Consider the following 16,886-nt stretch of genomic DNA (forward strand, 5'->3'; position numbering starts at 1 on the left):
CGCCCTCCTCCGGCCCGAGCCGGGCAGCACCCGGGGCCGCGCCGCGCGGGCCTGAAGGCGGGCGCAGGACCGAGCCGGCGCCGCTACCCCTGCCGCCGCCGGGAGAGGAGCAGGCGTGGGCAGGCCCAGCTCGCCGGAGTTGTGCGGGCTCCGCCGGGCGCGCGTGTGGAGCCGGCCGGCGACGGGGAGGGGGTTATAGGGCCGTCGCCGCGCCCCTCCCCTGCCCCTCCCTCGCGCCTCCCCCGGACTCCGGGCCCGGGACCCGCACCTCGGAAGCGTGCGGGGGCCGCACGGGCCGGGTAGGGCCCGGCCGCCGCCGCAGTGAGCACACACACGCGCTCACGCAGGCAGTGAGATCCATCCAAGCCCCGTGCCCGGCTCCGAGCACAGCCACCGGGGCTCCGCGCGCCCCTCCCTCGAGCTGCCCACCCTCCAATTCCAGCTGCAATCCTGCGGCACCGGACGGGGAGTGGAGGAGGCCGCCGCGGAAGCTCCGCCGTCGCCGGCTCGCCTCGCCTCTCTCGGGCCCCAGCGGCAGCAGAGGGCAGCGCCCAGAGCTGGACGCCAAAAAGGGCAAAAGCAGGCCGGCCCCCGCCCCCCGCCCTCGGGCCTCTTTCCACGGTTGGGATCCAGGGCCCCTGCCTCCCCCTCGCCATAAAAGGAGGGGGAGCGAGTCTCTGGTGAGAGGTGGGCCGGGTTTAGGGGCGCGTCTGGGACACTCACCTGGCGGCTGCCACGCGCTCCCGCCCACAATCCGATGCCTGGGGCGTCTGAATGAGGAACCTCCACCCACATTCCGATGGGAGAGCGCCCAGGTCGGAGGAGGGGGGCTGCAGCGTGCCTCGTCTCCACCCTGGACCCCGCGTCCCCCAAGTCCCCACTCCCTCGTGGAAGGCCGGGTAGCGGCCTGAGCCGGGAACTCAAGGGGCTGGGAGGGAAGGAAAAGAAAGGAGCCGCTCGCGGGGAACCCCGGAGTGTGAGCCTCCGGCGCCGCCGGCATCCTCTGGGCGCGCAGAGCGCCACCTCCGGCCAAGGCGGCGCACAGAGCGCGATGCGGGGGCAGGACGCGCGGGGAGCCCGAGGCCTGAGCGCGGCTGGCCCGCTCCCCGCCACGAAAGGGCGGGTACGCCCGGGCTGGGTGGGTTCCGCCCTCCTAGACCAGGTGGGGTCGGGCCTGTCGTCCGCCGGTGTCTGTCCCTCGAGGGAGTGGACATATCGCGAACCACAGCTAGAGGGGTGACGCGCCCCGAGACCCCAAAGCTAGACGGCCGAGGCCCAGGGAGGTTAGGAGGCCTCCCGGCGGGCGGGTGGCCGGCAGGGGAGAGTTCCGCCTGCCCCAGCCCTCCGCCCCCATTGCCCCAGCTGGACAAAGGCAGTAAAGGCGCTGCCTGGCGGGCGGGTTTTCATCCTCGGCCGGCCTGTCCCTGGCGTTTCAAAGGTGAGTCTGGAGGGGCCTCGGGGCGCTCGCCTTCCCTTAAATACCTGGGGCTGGGGGCCTTCTCCTGCGGTTCCCAGACGACCTGGGTCTACGCGCGCCCTTCCACAGGCCTCCACACACCTGCTGCCTCCCTCAGGCGAGTCTGTGGGCGGGGTGGTCAGCATGGAGGACGGAGGCAGAAGCAGGGTAAGCCTGGAAACGTTTAGAAGCACGTGAAAGTCAGTCCTTGTCCGTCCAGGTGGGACCTTCTATCGGAGAGGGACCCCTGGAAGTTTCTGGAAGGCAGCCGGACGCTCACTGCCAGGGCTCTGGCCGGACCCGGTCCGAGCTGCCCCCCACTCATCCGAGACCTGCCTGCACCGTCCCGCTGAGCCGCGGATTCCTCTCGGGCAGAGGCGACCCAAGGACACTTTTTTGGGTTAAGGACTCGGGCGTGCTAGCGGGTGCGGGAGTGAAGGAGGAGGGGCCTTATATTTCGGAGGGGGCGGGGCCCTTCCAGGTCTAACCTCTGCACAGAGGGTCGCCAGCTCCTGGGGGTCTCTGCCACCCCTGAGCGGCCTGGGTGGGTGCTTCCCTCTGCACCCATTCCCAGCCTGGCACTTCAGGGGTGCCTAGTTCGACTTTGGGGCCGGGGGAGGTCTGGGGATGCGGAAGGGGGCGTCTTCGACTGGGGTCTCAGGCCAGCGCGAGGGCGGCAGCAGGGGCGAGCCTGGGTACATCCCCCACCCGGGACTCGAGAGCCGCGCGGGGGGCGCGCAGGCCTCCCTCCAGCTAATCGCCAGCCGCTATTAAAAATAAAACGCGGCGCGTCGTCATAGCGACCACGACAACAGCTGCCCGCGAGGGTGGCAAAAACTTCTGCGGCCGCGCGACAGCCGCCTGCCTAGGGAAACTCAGCGCACCTCTCGCGTTAGAGCACCAAGGCCCTCCCTGGGGTGAGACAGGGACCCCCTAACCCAGACCCCTACCCTCCCTCATCCTCGGAAGAAACTGGCAGAAAAAAGGGAATGGTGCCGGTAGGACTGACTTGACCGAGAGGTCACCAACTTGGATGGGAACCACTCCCGCGTGGACCCCTCCAGACCCTCGTTCCTTCTCGACACCACGCGACCCTAGTTTCGGTCTCTGGAGAAGGGGCTGCGTGACGAGGTGGGGGTAGGATGCTGGGTCCAAGAGGACACTTGCGTGTGGGGCCAGGCGCCTGGGGGCACCGCACTGCCCAGCCCGCGGGGTGGGGGGTGACCCCTGCGGATCAGGCGTGGTCACGTGCTGCTTTCTGCCTGGGAATCGGGTTTCACTTCCAGCCGCTATTAGGTTCACACGGCTCACTGCAAACATTTGATAATGAGGCTAAATATACTTGAGTCAGAAGCGGCGGGGACTCGGCGTTCAGGGCCCTACAGGCCGGGCCAGACGGCTCCTGGCTTTGTGCGGGAAGGAGACCTCAGGTGGTGGGCACGCGTCTGAGGGCCCCCAGTGAAGAAGGGGGCACAGGGGATCTCCATGCTGGGGGGATGCTGGGGGTGGTGAAGGTGCACCTGGCGGCCGGGGGGGGGGTCCAGTCACCCCCGGAGCCGGGGCTTCTGGGCTATCCCCAGCATCCCAGGCGTGCCCCACGTGCCCGCAGGCCCATAATTAAGGTGACTCAGGTGCTCCAAATCAGCGCAGCCGAGGTGATGTTCCCTCCAGGCACCCAGGGAGGAACAGAAAGGGCCTGTCCTTCCCTCAGAGCGAAGGAGGGGCTGGAGGGGACAACATGCCTGTTTTAAGGGCCTGTCATAGAGCCAGCGCCTTGTGTGGTGTGCAGCCAGCATTCACCCTAAAGCCCAGCTCAGCCCATCCCCACTCTGCCGGGGACACCAGCTGGAGTGCCATCATTGCTGTTAGCGTTATTTCGCAGTGGGAGCCACGACTAACATCTACTGAGCGCCTCTTCCTTGTGTGACTTCCTGTCACTCACACAGACCCCAGCAGTGGAGACCTGCCCCACCCCCCACTTACAGAAGGCCAGGCCCAGAGCTGAGGAGAGGCACCGCCCCAGGGCCCCACCAGGAGGCTGGGGGTCTCTGATGCTCGAGGCAGGTGGACTCACTTGGGAGGCACACAGCTCACAGCCAGGAGAGTGGAGGACGAGGTCGCCGGGCTATAAAGGCAGCAGCACTGGAGCCCACGCCCACCTGATCCCCAGCCCCAAGGTGCAGGGGCACATGCAGGGCACACCAGGCCTGGCCGCCCTCTGCCCCTGGCCTTGGCCTTGTTGGCGTGGTTTGGCTGTAAGCTGCCCAAGTCTCTGTCCTCTCACCTGGAAAGTGGGGCCAATAACCCTGCCATGTGAGGAGGCTCCGCCCCACCCAGGAGAAGCAGCAGTGCACGCATGCTTGCACACGCACACGCACACCTGCAGTGCTGGGGTCCTCAGGTGGTGCCCGCTGGGCATCCACAGCAGACCTCGGCTGGTGCCAGAGCAGATTGCAGAGCAATTTGTAGTGATGATGAAACACATGCCCCTTTATCTCTGGGCAAGGCTTTCTGGGTTTGGGGCAATTAATACAGGAGCAGCCTCAGCCGAGTGGGCACCGCTCCTTGAAGATCAAAACTGCCCAGGCAGGCGTTAATTAAGTCATTATCTCAGGGCGCCCATGCCCTGAGGCTGGGACCAGGCCTTTCCAGTTCAGACTCCCCAGAAAGGGAGAAGCCTGCTGGCAGGCAGGGAAGCCGCGCTCGGTGCTGGTTTTTAACTCCCTACTCAATGTTTTAATTTTCTTTTTTAAATATGCAAACAGAAATTAAGTCTAAAATAGCATGTGACTATTTTGTGATATATCATGAGACACTTGGTGGCTTCAAGAAATGAAGGCTGGACCTGGGCTGTCAGCATAGGAGCCACCGGCTAACATGGCCACTGGGCATGTGCAAAGTGGCTGGTCCGACATGGGACATGCTGTCGGGTAAACGGCACACAGACTTAGAGTACTTAGTATGAAAGGAAAGAGTGTAACACTTCTCACTGGCAATTTTTATATTAATAAATCAGCTGAAAGGATGACATTTTTGATATGTTGAGTTAAATAAACTATGTGATTACAATTCATTTCACCTATTTGCTTTTCCTTTGTTTAACGTGACTTCTAGAAAATATAAAACGCCGTATGTGGCTCAAATGATGTTTCTGCCGGATGCTAGTGTAGACACCGAGTTCTTGTCTACACGGTGGAGCCCGCCAGGCCAGTGCATGGGTGGTGGGCGGAGCTGAAGACCAGCAGGCCGAGGACAGCGCTCAGCCCCTCCCAGCAGCCTCAGGCTGTGCAGTGCAGCCTTGGGGAGGCTGTTTCGCACCTGGAGCCTCACTTCCTCCCGACTGACAGCCAGCTCAGAGGGTTCTTTAAGAAATAGCTACTCATTCATTGAACAAATATTTATGTGCCAGGCACTCACTGTGTGAAGCACCAGGAACGACAGGCAAGTGATGCCCTTGTGGAGCTTACAGTCTCGCTGGGGAAACAATAAACAAGGGACAAATAAGTGCATAAGATTTCAGGTAAGGGTTTGGGGGTGGACAGGAAGGCCTGTTTGAGAAGCTGTGATGATGTAGCGTTCTAGGCAGAGATAACAGCATGCAAAGGCCCTGAGGCAGGAACCTGCTTGGCTGGTTCAAGGGACGGGGAGGGGGTGGGAGGGAGAGAGGAGCAGGGGGAGGCAGGGGTGAGCCCATCACTTAGGCCTTGAGACCCAAGTAAGACATTTGGATCTTACCCTAGGGGGATGGACGCCATCTGGGGAGAAACCAGCCCTGGGAGCCACGTCCTACCCTGTAGTCCCACCGCTGGGACCCCCGGCTGAAGAGATGGCCCAAATACGGGTTGGCCTCATCCTCACAGGGTTCCAAGCAGCACACCCCGAAGTAGCAGGCGTCGAAACAGCCAAAACCCAGGTGTGAACAGACACGTGCCTCTGACCCTTCTGCTGCTGCCAGGAACTGTGTGCATCGGGGTGACGGCTGCCAAGACTGGTCCCGTGTATACAGCTGGCGCTGCTCCTGCACGTCCGCACCCCACACCCCGCACCCCCAAGGCGAGTCTGGGCTCCCGCATCCTGTAAGCCTCAGTGCTGCCCGCAGTGGGTCCGGCCGAAGGACTGCGGTCCAGCCGCGCTCACCCACCGTCAGTGGTCCGGGATGTGCTGATATTACTCGTCTAAGAAACTCAAGGGCTTCTATTTAAAAGAGACGTTCGGGTATCAGAGGCTGTGGCTCTGGGCTGGGGGTGGCAGCTCCCCTCCGTTCTCTGCACCTCGAGTTCCCTCCCAGCCAATGGCGCTGCCCAGGTGACCCTCCTCCTGGGGCGAGGCCCACGGCAAAGGCCCCTGTCCTCCCTGGTGAGGGAGGCTGGCTTCAGACTCGGCCTCTTGCTGGCTGTGACCTTGGGCAGCTCACATCACAGCATCAAGCCTCAGTTACCCCACCTGGGAAATGACAGTTCTGTTCCAGGGTTGTTGTGAAAAGAAATGCAGGAGTGGTGTGAAAGCACGGATCACGGGGAGCCTCAGCTGCTGCTCCCCCACCCCCAGCAGCCCTGCCAGCAGCTAGGCCCTGGGCCCGCCGCCCTGGTAGCCAGGAGGGTGCAGGCTTCCAAGGGAAGGGCCGTCTTGTGGCTGGTGAGCTGGCATCTGGGGGAGAGACGGGGCTGGTCTGAGCTGGTGGGCGTGACTCAGTGAGCCTTCTGGGGCAGGTGTCCTATCTCCCCACCTCTGGCTCCCAAGGCCATGGGAGGTCGGCAGCAAATGACTTTCTTGTGAGAGAGACTTCCCCACAGCAGCCTGGCCTGCGTGGCACCACCCTCTGGGTTTGGAGTGCAGCTTCAGGAGGCCAGGAGGCATGGGGCCGGGGCCGGGGGGCCTGCAAAATCTCTCCATTGAGGCCAAGAGATGGGGAGAAGGAAGGAAGGGAGGGGGAGACGCTGAAGGGGAAAGGAAAGCAGACAGAAGAAGAAAGGCAGCTCGGTGGGGACAGGAGGAGAAAGCAGGGGCGATAAGGGCTGGTGGAGATGAGTCAGAGCCGGACAGAGAAACCCCGCCCACCCCGTCTTGCCCAGGTGTGTGGCTGTGGCTTCTCTCCTCCCGGCAGCCTGAGCAGCATGGAGATGGGGCTCCTCTGGCCTCAGTTAATTTCAACGGACATGTATACTGTGCAAACAGCCCTGTGCTAAGCGTGCGGGCCCGTGACGATGCCATCTTGACGACTGTCCCTGACCTCAGACAAGACCTGTCGATGCCCATGTCCGCGGAGCTCAGAAGGAAGGGGTCAGGCAGGGAGGGGTGCTGCATCCTTGTCAGGAGCCCCAGGGCAGCACCCCAGCATGAAGAGAAGCAGTCAGCCCACCTCCCGCTTCCAGTTCTCTAGACATCGGGGGCTCTTGGTTGTTGTGACAAGAACCCAACTCCAAGTGGCTCGAGGGAGCGGGAAAGGCGTCGGTCCACGGGCTCGCCTGGCTCTGCAGTGACCAGCTGTAGGTGTGGCCGGGTCAAGGCACTCAGCCCTCAGCCTTCAGCTTGACTTCCTCTACAGGGTGGGCGGCGGCCAGAAGCCCCTGCCTGACACCATCCTGGCCCCAGACTTTTCAGAACATCGAGGCTGCATGTCACAGGGTGTCTGGGCCACTGACTGTGGCCAGGCTGGGGACATGGTGCTCTGGTCAGCCAGGCTGGACCCCAGGCCCAGGACTTATTGGGTCGCCCTCAGCCTCCAGGTAGATGAGGCCACATGCCCCCTGACCAGCTGGAGCATGGCGGGTGTGGGGAGGGCTTTGGAATTCGGGGCGCAGTCTGCTCTGAGGGATCCTGACAGTCCTTCCTCCTTGGAGACTGGACGTCTGCCTTTTTGACAAGGGGCTTTGGGCCCAGCAGAGAGAGAACCTGAAAACCCTCCCTGCCGACTGTGAGAGAAGCTGTCCGTCCCCCCCCCGCCCCCCGACAGAAGACAGCAAAGTACTGTCAGATAATCTTATCCTTGTCCTGCTGTAACCCAGGGACATCTCAGGGGGTGTGGGGAGCCACCTCAGTGTCCGGGCGCTTCCCACTGGTGGGACAGCGCAAGGGGAGTGGCATATGGGCCCATCCCTTCCTGAGCACCTACTGTGTGCCTGACCACAGGGGCAGGGGGTAGCTACATGGCTGGCAGGGAGGGGTCCAGGCCCAGGGCCCAGAGGGGCCAGTCCTGGGCCTGATGACACCAGCTGTCGGCTGTGCTGCCTTTGACAAGTCACTGCACCTCCCTGAGCCTCAACGACTACAGGGGACTAGTGACAGCAGGAGTGATGCCGGGTTGCTCAAGGGAAGCCTGAGAAGCACTGAGCACAGAGCCCAGGGCAGCCCCCATCTAACTCTCAGTCACGGAGGCTGCGGTCGGGCCGCAGCGTGTGCACACACGGAGCCTGGCACACGGCAGGCCCTCAGTGAGCACAGCGGTTCCCCCCGCAGCCGTGGCCTTGGGACAGCCCTGTGGGGCCGCCCTGTGCCCCGTGCCGCCAGCTCCTGTGTCCCTTCAGAGCCCCTGCAGTGCAGCCAAGGTTATCGTGTGCCCCCCCCCCCCCAGAAATGAAAAATAAAACCACCCAGCACCTAAAACCCCAGCTTTGGTCTGCACTGCGGATAATTCCAGAACTGTGGAATTCTGGGTGTTTGTCACACACAGTCTCTCTCTCTCTCCTGCTTTGACAGTGCCCTAAGACGCAGTCATTCGATAACAAACATTTATTATGCACCTGCTGTGTACTGAGTGTGGGCCCCTTCTAGTCCCTGGAGACACAGCCATGAACCCACTGACTCACACGGAGCTGCCCTCAGAGGACGTGGAGCGGCACCAGCAGTCCTGGTGCCAACCCTGGATGACCCCAACCCTCTACCTCCTGTCCATCGGAAATCTTGTTGACTCAACCCTCAAGTGTCCCCGAAAACTAACCTGACCCCATCCCAGTGCCACCAGCCAGGCGCCAGCCCCAGCCCCGCCCGCAGGATGACTGACCCCCACCCCCCAGTCTGTCCTTACCAGGAGACTGACCATCTCTGGTCCTTCTGTGCTCCGAAGTCTCCCTAGTGACTCTATGATGAACAACAGCCGACGATGCTGGAAGTGCTGGGTCAGGCTCTGGGCGACCCCTGGGCCTTGGAGATGGGAACAGGGTCCTGTCAGCACCCTCCCTCACCAAGTCTTGGGCACTCCCCAAGTTAGAAAGCATTTTCCTGGCAGATAACAGGTTATAAATAATTCTGCGCTCCCACCAGGCTCCTCTGGCAAAGCCAACGTGGGCAGAAAGGAGACGCAGCCGCTGGAGCCCAGGGACGCTTCCATTAGCAAGCCTCAGGTCTGGCCCCAGCCCAGGCCTGCCGGGCCCCGCCTCCCACAAGGCCCTGGAAGTCAGGACCGCCTGTTTTCAAAGCCCCTGCAACCTGCAGCCCTGTGCCTGCAGAGCAGCCACCACCTCCCGGTGCCTCCCACCTGCCCTCAGGGAGCGGCTCACCTGCTGCGGCCAGGAAGAGGCCACAGGGGTTGCGGTTTGTCTAGCAAAAACCCCAGAACTCCCGCACGTAGCAAGAGCCTGGATGAGGGCGACCAGGTCCAATTCCAGGGTTCGTCTCTTTCTAGCATGTTCCATGGATAAGTAACCACTCTGGGCCTGTTTCCAGGAGCGATAGGTAACATTTGCTGTGGGTCTCGACTGCCGAGTTACAGCACCAGAGAACATTGGAAGCGTGGTTACCTCATCTCTGAGGCTCAGGAAGTCAGGAGCGGCTTAGCTGGTGGTCCTGTGTGTGTGTGTGTGGGGGGGGGCACTGAGGCCTGAGGGAAGTGGCCGTCCCCATGACTGTGGGCTGGGGACCTCTGTGCCACACTCACGGCTGCTGGCGTGTCCTTACAACGTGGCGCCTGGCTTCCCCAGAGCCACAGTGTCCTCAATGGCTTGTCCTCAGAAGTCCCCTCCATCGTTTCCACAGTATCCCACTGGTGACCCAGACCAGCCCTGCTCCCCGTGGGGGGGGACAACGCACTGAGGTGCCCCAGCCTGTAAACTACACATCCTCCAGGAACTGGCCCGAGTCCTCGAGACTCGGCCGGAAGCAGTGACCAGCGGCCTGGCCAGGGCCTGACTTAGCGAAGGGGACATGTCCCTTCTGGTGGTGGGTGTGGGAGGGGCCTGCATATCGCTTTCCCGAAGGTTCCACCCAAACACCCAGCCCCCAGCTCCAGGACCCCCGCCTGCCGGGTGCCAGCTCTGGTCAGGAGGGAGCTCCCTAGATGCCGGGCCTGCCGCCTGCCACCTGCCAGCCGAGCCCGGGCATGCTGGCCCTGGCCTCACCACTGAGCGGCCCATGGGTGTCCTGTACCCACTGAGCCTCAGCTGAGAAGCGGGTGACAGTCTGACACCCAGGACGGTGGAGGCATAAACAGTAAGTCACAGAAGCGCCAAGGATGGTGCTGGGCACCCGGTGAGCACGCAGAGGGCCAGTGCCTGTCCAGTTCCGCACAGCAGAGCCTGGCAGCCCCAGCCCGGCCCAGAGGACACCACCGCCATGCCTCCTGAGGGCCTCCGAGGCCAGCCAGTGAGCCTACACAACCCAGAGCGGGCCTGCCTCAGCACCCTGCACAGCCGCGTGCGCTGCGCTGCGACGGGCCAGGTCAGGACCGAGCGGGCCCGCTGGACCCTGCGCCTGTGTGCCCAGGCCCACCCAGGCCTGATGGGAATGAGGCTAGGCTCCCCAAGGCACCCCTTGGTCCAGGGGCCAAGGCGGAATCTGAGGAGGCTTCAAGGAGGAGGTGGCATTTGAGCAGAGCCTTGAAGGATGGCAGCCAGCAGTGGGGCTCCCCAGACCAGGAATTTTCCTTCCAGCCTGGCCCCTCTCTCGCCTCCCTCTCAGGGGAGCTGATCCCAGGGACCTTCCAGAGAAGGGCAGCTCAGCCTGCTCCCCGCCCTGCGGGCCAGAGTTGTGTCATCCGTCTGGAATGCACTTTCAATTCCTCTGTGTCCCCTCCCCCCTCTGTCCTCACCCTCCCCCGCCCGTCTCCTGCCCCTCCCCCCAAGGCTGACCCAGCTGTGCCACATCAGCCACTGGCCCCAGACAATGGCCTGGGGTCTGCGGGGCTCCCTGTCGCCCAGCGGGCTGGGGTGGGAAGGGATGAAGCACCTTCTAACGCCCCCCAGACGCTCGGCCTCAGGGGAGAGGCAAGCTCTCAGCACCCCCTCTTAGCCAGGGTCGCAGGGTGGACAGAGGACTCCACCTCCTCTGCACCCCAAATGCTTTCTCTTTATGGAGCTCCAGCTTAGGGAGTGACTGCGGGAGGCCCACATGCTCTCCTGGTGGCCTCGTAGGGGGAGGGATCAGAGCAGCTCTCTGTGGGCGCCCGGGTCCTCGCGCCTGCTCACCTCCTCGTGCCCTCGCCAAGCCTCTAGCTCACACGGTCCCCCTTCCCTTGGCCGTGATCCCAACGGGGGCTGGACAGGGTGTGGCCCACAGGTGTCGAGAGGGGACAGAGTCCACATGAGGCGGCCTCCCTCACCCTGTGCGGCCCTGCCCTTCCCGCCTGCTTCCCCACCGCCCTTGTCCCCACATCCCTCACCTGCCTCAGCTAACCTGCTGCCCCCCAAGTCCACCTGGAGGTGGTCAGAGCCCCACGAGAGAAGCGTCTGTGCCCGTGGGGCAGCTGGGTGCTGCATTTCCCTCAAAGTCAGCCGATGGCCCCTCACAGCAGGGCCCTGCACCCCTCGGGCAGGTCTCACACATGTGAGGGCCCCTCTGAGGGCGGGTGGTGGGCATTGCTCCAGGAAGGCCCCCCCCCAGCAGGAGGTGGGCACCCCGATGCAGCCTTGGCTGCGGGGCCCACAGGACTCGCCTCACCGCAGCTCCTCACATCCTTCCTGCCTCAGGCCCGTCCCCTGCCACCCGGCCAGGACCGCACTCACCCACTTCCTTCCCTGTCGGAGCCGGGACTCTGGAACTCACTGCCCTACCAGACGGGCAGGGGAGCACGACCCCCCTCAGCCCCTTTGCCACTGAGACCCCAACCCCATGGGGAATATGCGTGGGGATGGTACAAACGCCCAGTGAGTACGTTCAGTGGGACGTGCTGGAACCCAGGGCCACCGTGGGCAAGGCAGCTCTCCCAGATTCTGAGCCTAGAGGTGGTAATAGGCAAGTGGCCTCAGGGACAGGTCTCTGCTGGGCAGAGGGTGCGTAGGGGCTGGTGGCCCAGAGGAGGGCAGGCCGGCTGTGCCCAGGCCTCCTAACCCAGCAATGGGCCAGCAGGTGGAGGTCACAGTGGCCTGAGAGGTCGACCCACCATCCAAACTCACGCAGCCAGGACGTGGCCCAGCAAGCCGCCAACGTGGAGCCACTGTCCACTGCGCCACACTGCCTCCCGCGGCCTGCTGTCCACCCTGCATGGTGATGCCCTCGCCAGCCCTCCTGGGGTAGTGGCCCAGCGCATAAACATGAGGTTTGTGACCAGCGAAAGGCCAGGGTGCCAGGGGCAGGCTCAGGCCTCAACCCAGCTTCTGGGCAGAGAAGACCACCCCTGAGCGGGAACACGGAGGGCAGGCTCCTCAGAGGCCCCCACACCCTGGCCCCGGTCTGACTCCCACGAGGCCACCCCGGCCCGAGAGCCTGACCCCGAGCAGCCATTCCCCTTCTCTGGACTCCAGAGCCTCATCAGGAAAACGGGTCCAGGTCTATGGGCCAAGTGACAGGTCCTGATGTCACCCATGTGGGTCTGGCACACTCCACCTTTACACTCAGGGGGCTGTCCAGCACTGTCTGTCATGGGGCCAGCCCCTTGAGTTGTCACTGAGTCCCAGCGCCAGCGGGGCCTGGAGCAGAACCGTGGGAGTGGGGAGGGGCCCACCTGGAGCCCCCCCCTCCACCCGGCCAGGCACTGCGGGGTCACTGAGGACTTGCTGGGCGAGTGAGCAGCGAACAAATCGCGAAGGCACCAGCCTCCCCTCCTGGCGGTTTCCTGTGAGGCAGGGTCTGACGGGCCAGGACAGAAGCAGACGTCGAGGGCCTGAGGGCCTGGGCCCAGCGCTGGTGACCAGAACCCCTCCTGCTCCTCTGCTGAAATGAGGGGTCCTGGACACAGAGACCCCGCCCTTGTCCTGTGCCCTGGCCCAGGGGTAGTCCGGTCACAGGGGTGGTGTGAGGTCTGGAGCGGAAGCCATCCTGTCCAGGTCACCCCTCGGCCAGGACCAGAGTGGAGATGCCTTCCCTGTCCCCAGCACCCCAAGGACCCTTTGGGGCTCCAGCAGCTACCCTATTTCTTGAGCACCGACCACCTGAGGGACAGGAAGCCTTCCACACCGACAGGTGGTCACATTCCATACTGGAAGGTTCCTGGAGTGGAGGGGTGAGGCCGGGCCCCTCCACAGAGGCTCAGGGACCCCCCACCCATGTGTCCTGGACTCAGGCCCAAGGCCCCTCCATTGGTTCTTTTCATGCCAGTGTCTCTGGGTGGCCACTGTGTGCCAGTCCCGGGTGGGGTGCAGGGGACCAGCAGGGGACCAGCAGAAGAAAACACCCACGAGTCCACGGAGGGCGAGGGGTCAGGGACGCCAGGAAGAGGGAGGCACGTGTGAGGGGTGGGCAGGTGGCTGAGGCCCATCGGGGCTGGGCTCTAAAGAGTGAAGAGGGAAGTGGGGGGCAGTGGGAGGCTGGCGGCAGATGACAGAGGCCTGCACTTCGGGGGTGGCTGCGGGGGTGACCAGGAGGAAGCCAGAGGCCGCCAGTCCTGGACCGGAAGGTGTCGTGGGGGCAGGCGCAGTGAGCGGGGACTGCTGGTCTGGGCGAGGTTGCCCACAGATGGAAGCGGGCAAAGCCCTTCTCCAGCTCAGAGGGGGCGGCTGGGTCTGGCCACTGCCCACTGACCCCACCTCCCAAGCGGCCCTCAGGCCTGCTGTCCCCAGACAGCATCCAAAACCCAGTGCCCATGGTGCGGCCTGAAAGCTGGCGGCCTGTCCCTGGTTGGCGGGAAGACTCGCTCCCGGAGCCCGGGCACCACCTGGGAAGTCTGCTGTGTGGGAGCCCGCACCGCCGGGCACAGGCCCAGGCCCAGGACAAGGGACAAAGAAGCTCCAGCTGTTGAGTCCCCCCCAGTCACTCAAGTCCTTCCAGCCGAGGCCCAGACACCGTGGGGCGGGGACCATCTGGCTCGCTGGGCCCCTCCCCGTCCTCACCTACAGGCTCTGTGACTGGCAGCTTAGGCCTCTAGGTTCCATGGTGACGTATTACAAGCAATCGCAAACCACACCAAGGGCAAGTGGCATGGATCCGAGACATGTGTGTCACCTCCACCAAACGGGGGCCCCTGAGCAGCACAGGAGCACCCCCTGTCTGGGCACCCTCAGAGGCCAGCCCCAGGGAGATGGTGGGCCCAGTGAGCAGAAACGGTGGGCGGGGGACACACCACCAGCTGGCATTTCAAGAGGGGGCACTGCAGCTGCTTAGAGGGGCTGGGACGGGCAGAGGAGTGTTGGGCCGGTGTAGTTACGGGGCTGCCCTGCAGCCATCTCCGCCAAAGGCTGGGCACACACAGGCCCCATGTTTCGCGGGTCCAAGGAGGCGGACCCTGATTTGGTCAGCGCAGCACAGACAGCAGCTGCAGACCTGCCCCAGGCCCCACGAGACCCCAACTCCACCGGCACGTCTAGTCCCCGAGGTATCATTATTCCCGCTCCTTAGATGAGATAGTCGGGGCCCAGAGAAGAGAAGGGGTTTGCTGATGCCACCGAGTTCACGAGAACCGGGCCCCAACGTGAGGTCATCACACTTGGGATTCTGCACCTTGGCCAGCACACCAGAGGCCGGCCTGACACGGTCATAGCCCGGGAGGTCAGGGATTGCCAGGCTCACTGTCCACTGCATTCCTGAAATACACCAGCCCGATTTCTGCAACTGCAGAAGGAAAGGAATGTCTGACCAAGGAGGTGGGAGGCGAGGTCTCCAGTGGAGTGACGCAGGGCTGTGTCCTGGAGGCAGACCCGGCACCAACGCAGAGCGGACCCCTGCTGGGAGCAGCGGAGACAAACCCAGGGACCTCTCTGCGTGGCTGAATGAAAGTCCTACACGTGGACTTAAAAATCCACTGTGGACGTTTTGTTCAGCAATTCCCATGAAAAGGTCTGAGGGCCCTGGTGGCCCCCAGCATGCTATGGGTCTTGGGTCTGTAGGCCCAGATCGAGAGGCGAGGAGAAAGCCTTCCGTCCTTAGAGCTGTTCTGCCCAACTGGAGGTGAGCTGGGCAGAGAGCTGAATCACCAGCTTCCTGTTCACATCCCAGGAGGTGAGAGAGGCCCGAGGAGGGAGAGAGGTCAGCGCGGTCGGTGGCATCAGAAAAGGCTTCCTGGACGGGGTGGGATGGGCTGCACCCTGATGAGGCCAGGGCAGACCTCAGGGGCGGGGTCTCAGGGACCAGAGCCCCCATGGCCTGCAGCAGTCATGGGAAGGCTTTGGGCAGCAGGGCCCAGGCCCCCCATTCAGCCCACACCCACAGGCCACTGCCGAGGGCGTCCCGGACAAGGTGTCACCCCTCCCCAGGCCCATGCGGGGGCCTGCCTGTCTGCCCAGCCCAGCAGCTGGGGGCTGGGCGGGAAATGCCCAACCTCAGGGTGAGTCACCGCTGATTCAGCCACCTCGGCCGGGCGAGGTGAGGCCAGGACTGTCCACTGCAGGCCCAGCAGGGCGTGTGGGCACCGCCTGTGGCCGGGACCACCAAGCTCCCCTGGCCAGGTCACTGCACGGCTTGGAGAGCTGTCACCCCCATTTTACAACAGGGAGCTGGGGCTCAGAGAGACGCACGGTTGGAACTTGGTGCAGCCACGGGAAGCCACTGAGCTTGCAAGGGCCGCAGCGGGAGGGTCCGACGGCCACCTGCTGGCTCCTGGACTCAGCACAGCTCTGACCTCCCAGTCCTCTGGCCACCGGTCCGGCCTTCATGCACTGGTGTCCCTGAGGGCGCCAGACCACCTCCCACTGCCGGGAAGGGAGTGAAAGGGCAGAGTATCGGTAACGGGGTGAATGGATTAACGAGCCTGGAGTCCAGGGCTCCCGGGCGGCCGTCCCCCAGCAGGGTGGCCACTAACGCTCGGGCTGGGCCACCAGTATCCCCAGGCCACCCACCTCCCCTGCCCCCTTAGACACCAAACTCTCTGTTCTCCTTCCCTTTCCAGGAAAACAGACCGGGTGCCCTTTGCCCAGTTCCCTCCATGGAGCACCTCACAAAGCTCTAGTGCGATGCGTGCCCCAGACCCTGACCCTGATCCAGTCACGAGCATGTCACCCGCCACCGCAAGGACCCTGGGCGGCCTTTCTGCAGCCACGCCCCCTCCCCACCTCCACCCAGGCCCCGCCTCTCTGTGACTTGTCCTTTCAGGGGTGTTCCATGTGCAGAACTGCCCAGCGTGCAGCCTTGTGGGGTGGCTTCTTGCCCAGCACAAGCCCCTGGGGGGCACAGGCTGCCGTGCCCACAGCTGGCTCCTTTTCCTGGCCGAGCAGTGCCCCGGGGCGTGGGGGCCACGCTTGCTTCTTCTCCCACTGAAGGAGTCTGGGTGTCTCCAGCTTGGGGCTCCCGGGGCGAAGCGGCCAAAACCTTCACGTACAGGTTTCGTGTGAGCGCGTCTTAGAACCGGTGTCTGGCTGCGGTGGCTGGTCAGACGGTGGCTGCGTGTTTAATTCAGCTTTGTTTTTTGAAGAAGCCCTTTTCCCGCCTCTGCTGTTCGGCCCTCCCGCCAGCCGGTGTGAGTGTCCACGTCATTTCGTCCTCGCCAGCACTAAGTGTTGTCACCATTTTTTATCTCAGCCACTCTGAGAGGTGTGCATGCGTTTCCCTGGGGGTGACATGCGTCTCCCCTGCAGCTCAGGGTTTGCCCATTTTGGTGGCGTGTGCGGCTTTGCCACCTCTGCTTCCTCAGTGCCAGGCCTACCTGGGTCCTCACTGGGTGGTTTGTTTTGTTGAGTTTTACGAGTTCTTTCTCTATTGTAGGCGTGAGTCTTTGTAGGACACACGATTTGACAATATTTCCCCCAGTTCTCATTTTCTTCACAGGGTCCTTTGCTGGGCAAACATTTTTAATTTTCAGGAATTCCAAATTACCCATTTTTACTTTCATGGATTGTGCTTTGAGAGTCAAATCTAAAAACAATTTAACCGTGAGCTGTTCTGAGTTCAGTTTTGTATGAAGTGTAAGCCTTTGGTCAGTTTCTTTCTTTTTTTTTTTTTTTTTTTTTTTTGGCCTATGGAAGAGGGAGGCTGAATTTTCCCAAAGTTCCCTTCTCCAACTCTTAGTTCATTCACTTCTTTTATTTATTCAAATACTTATGGAGGCCCACAGGTGTGTGAGCAGCCCCGCCAGCCCTCCTGGGGCTCAGTGACCGAGGCTGCCCCGGCCACACCCTGACTCTTCCCAGAAGCT

The 16,886-nt window shown here is 63.0% G+C and overlaps 1 protein-coding gene across 1 annotated transcript; it reads right to left on the minus strand.

Annotated features, from left to right (window-relative positions):
- Positions 1–6: 6 nt before the first annotated feature.
- Positions 7–4,473, minus strand: LOC109380136 (uncharacterized). Its single transcript, XM_019637413.1, has 3 exons — positions 2,466–4,473; positions 1,483–1,630; positions 7–928 (listed from the first exon to the last, which is right to left on the minus strand). Exons 1-3 carry the CDS (start codon positions 2,774–2,776, stop codon positions 194–196), a joined length of 1,194 nt encoding a protein of 397 aa, XP_019492958.1. The 5' UTR covers positions 2,777–4,473; the 3' UTR covers positions 7–193.
- Positions 4,474–16,886: the final 12,413 nt, after the last annotated feature.

Source organism: Hipposideros armiger, unplaced genomic scaffold (genome assembly GCF_001890085.2).
Source record: "Hipposideros armiger isolate ML-2016 unplaced genomic scaffold, ASM189008v1 scaffold_33, whole genome shotgun sequence".
Lineage (NCBI taxonomy): Eukaryota > Metazoa > Chordata > Mammalia > Chiroptera > Hipposideridae > Hipposideros > Hipposideros armiger.

Excerpts from the sequence above, each read along its gene's own strand:
- LOC109380136 (XM_019637413.1), bottom strand. The coding sequence starts at position 2,776 with ATGTTTGCAGTGAGCCGTGTGAACCTAATAGCGGCTGGAAGTGAAACC. Across the intron at positions 1,631-2,465 it reads GTTGGTGACCTCTCGGTCAA|GCTTACCCTGCTTCTGCCTC; the intron begins GTCAGTCCTACC and ends AAACGTTTCCAG. Across the intron at positions 929-1,482 it reads GAGAAGGCCCCCAGCCCCAG|CCCCTTGAGTTCCCGGCTCA; the intron begins GTATTTAAGGGA and ends CTTCCCTCCCAG.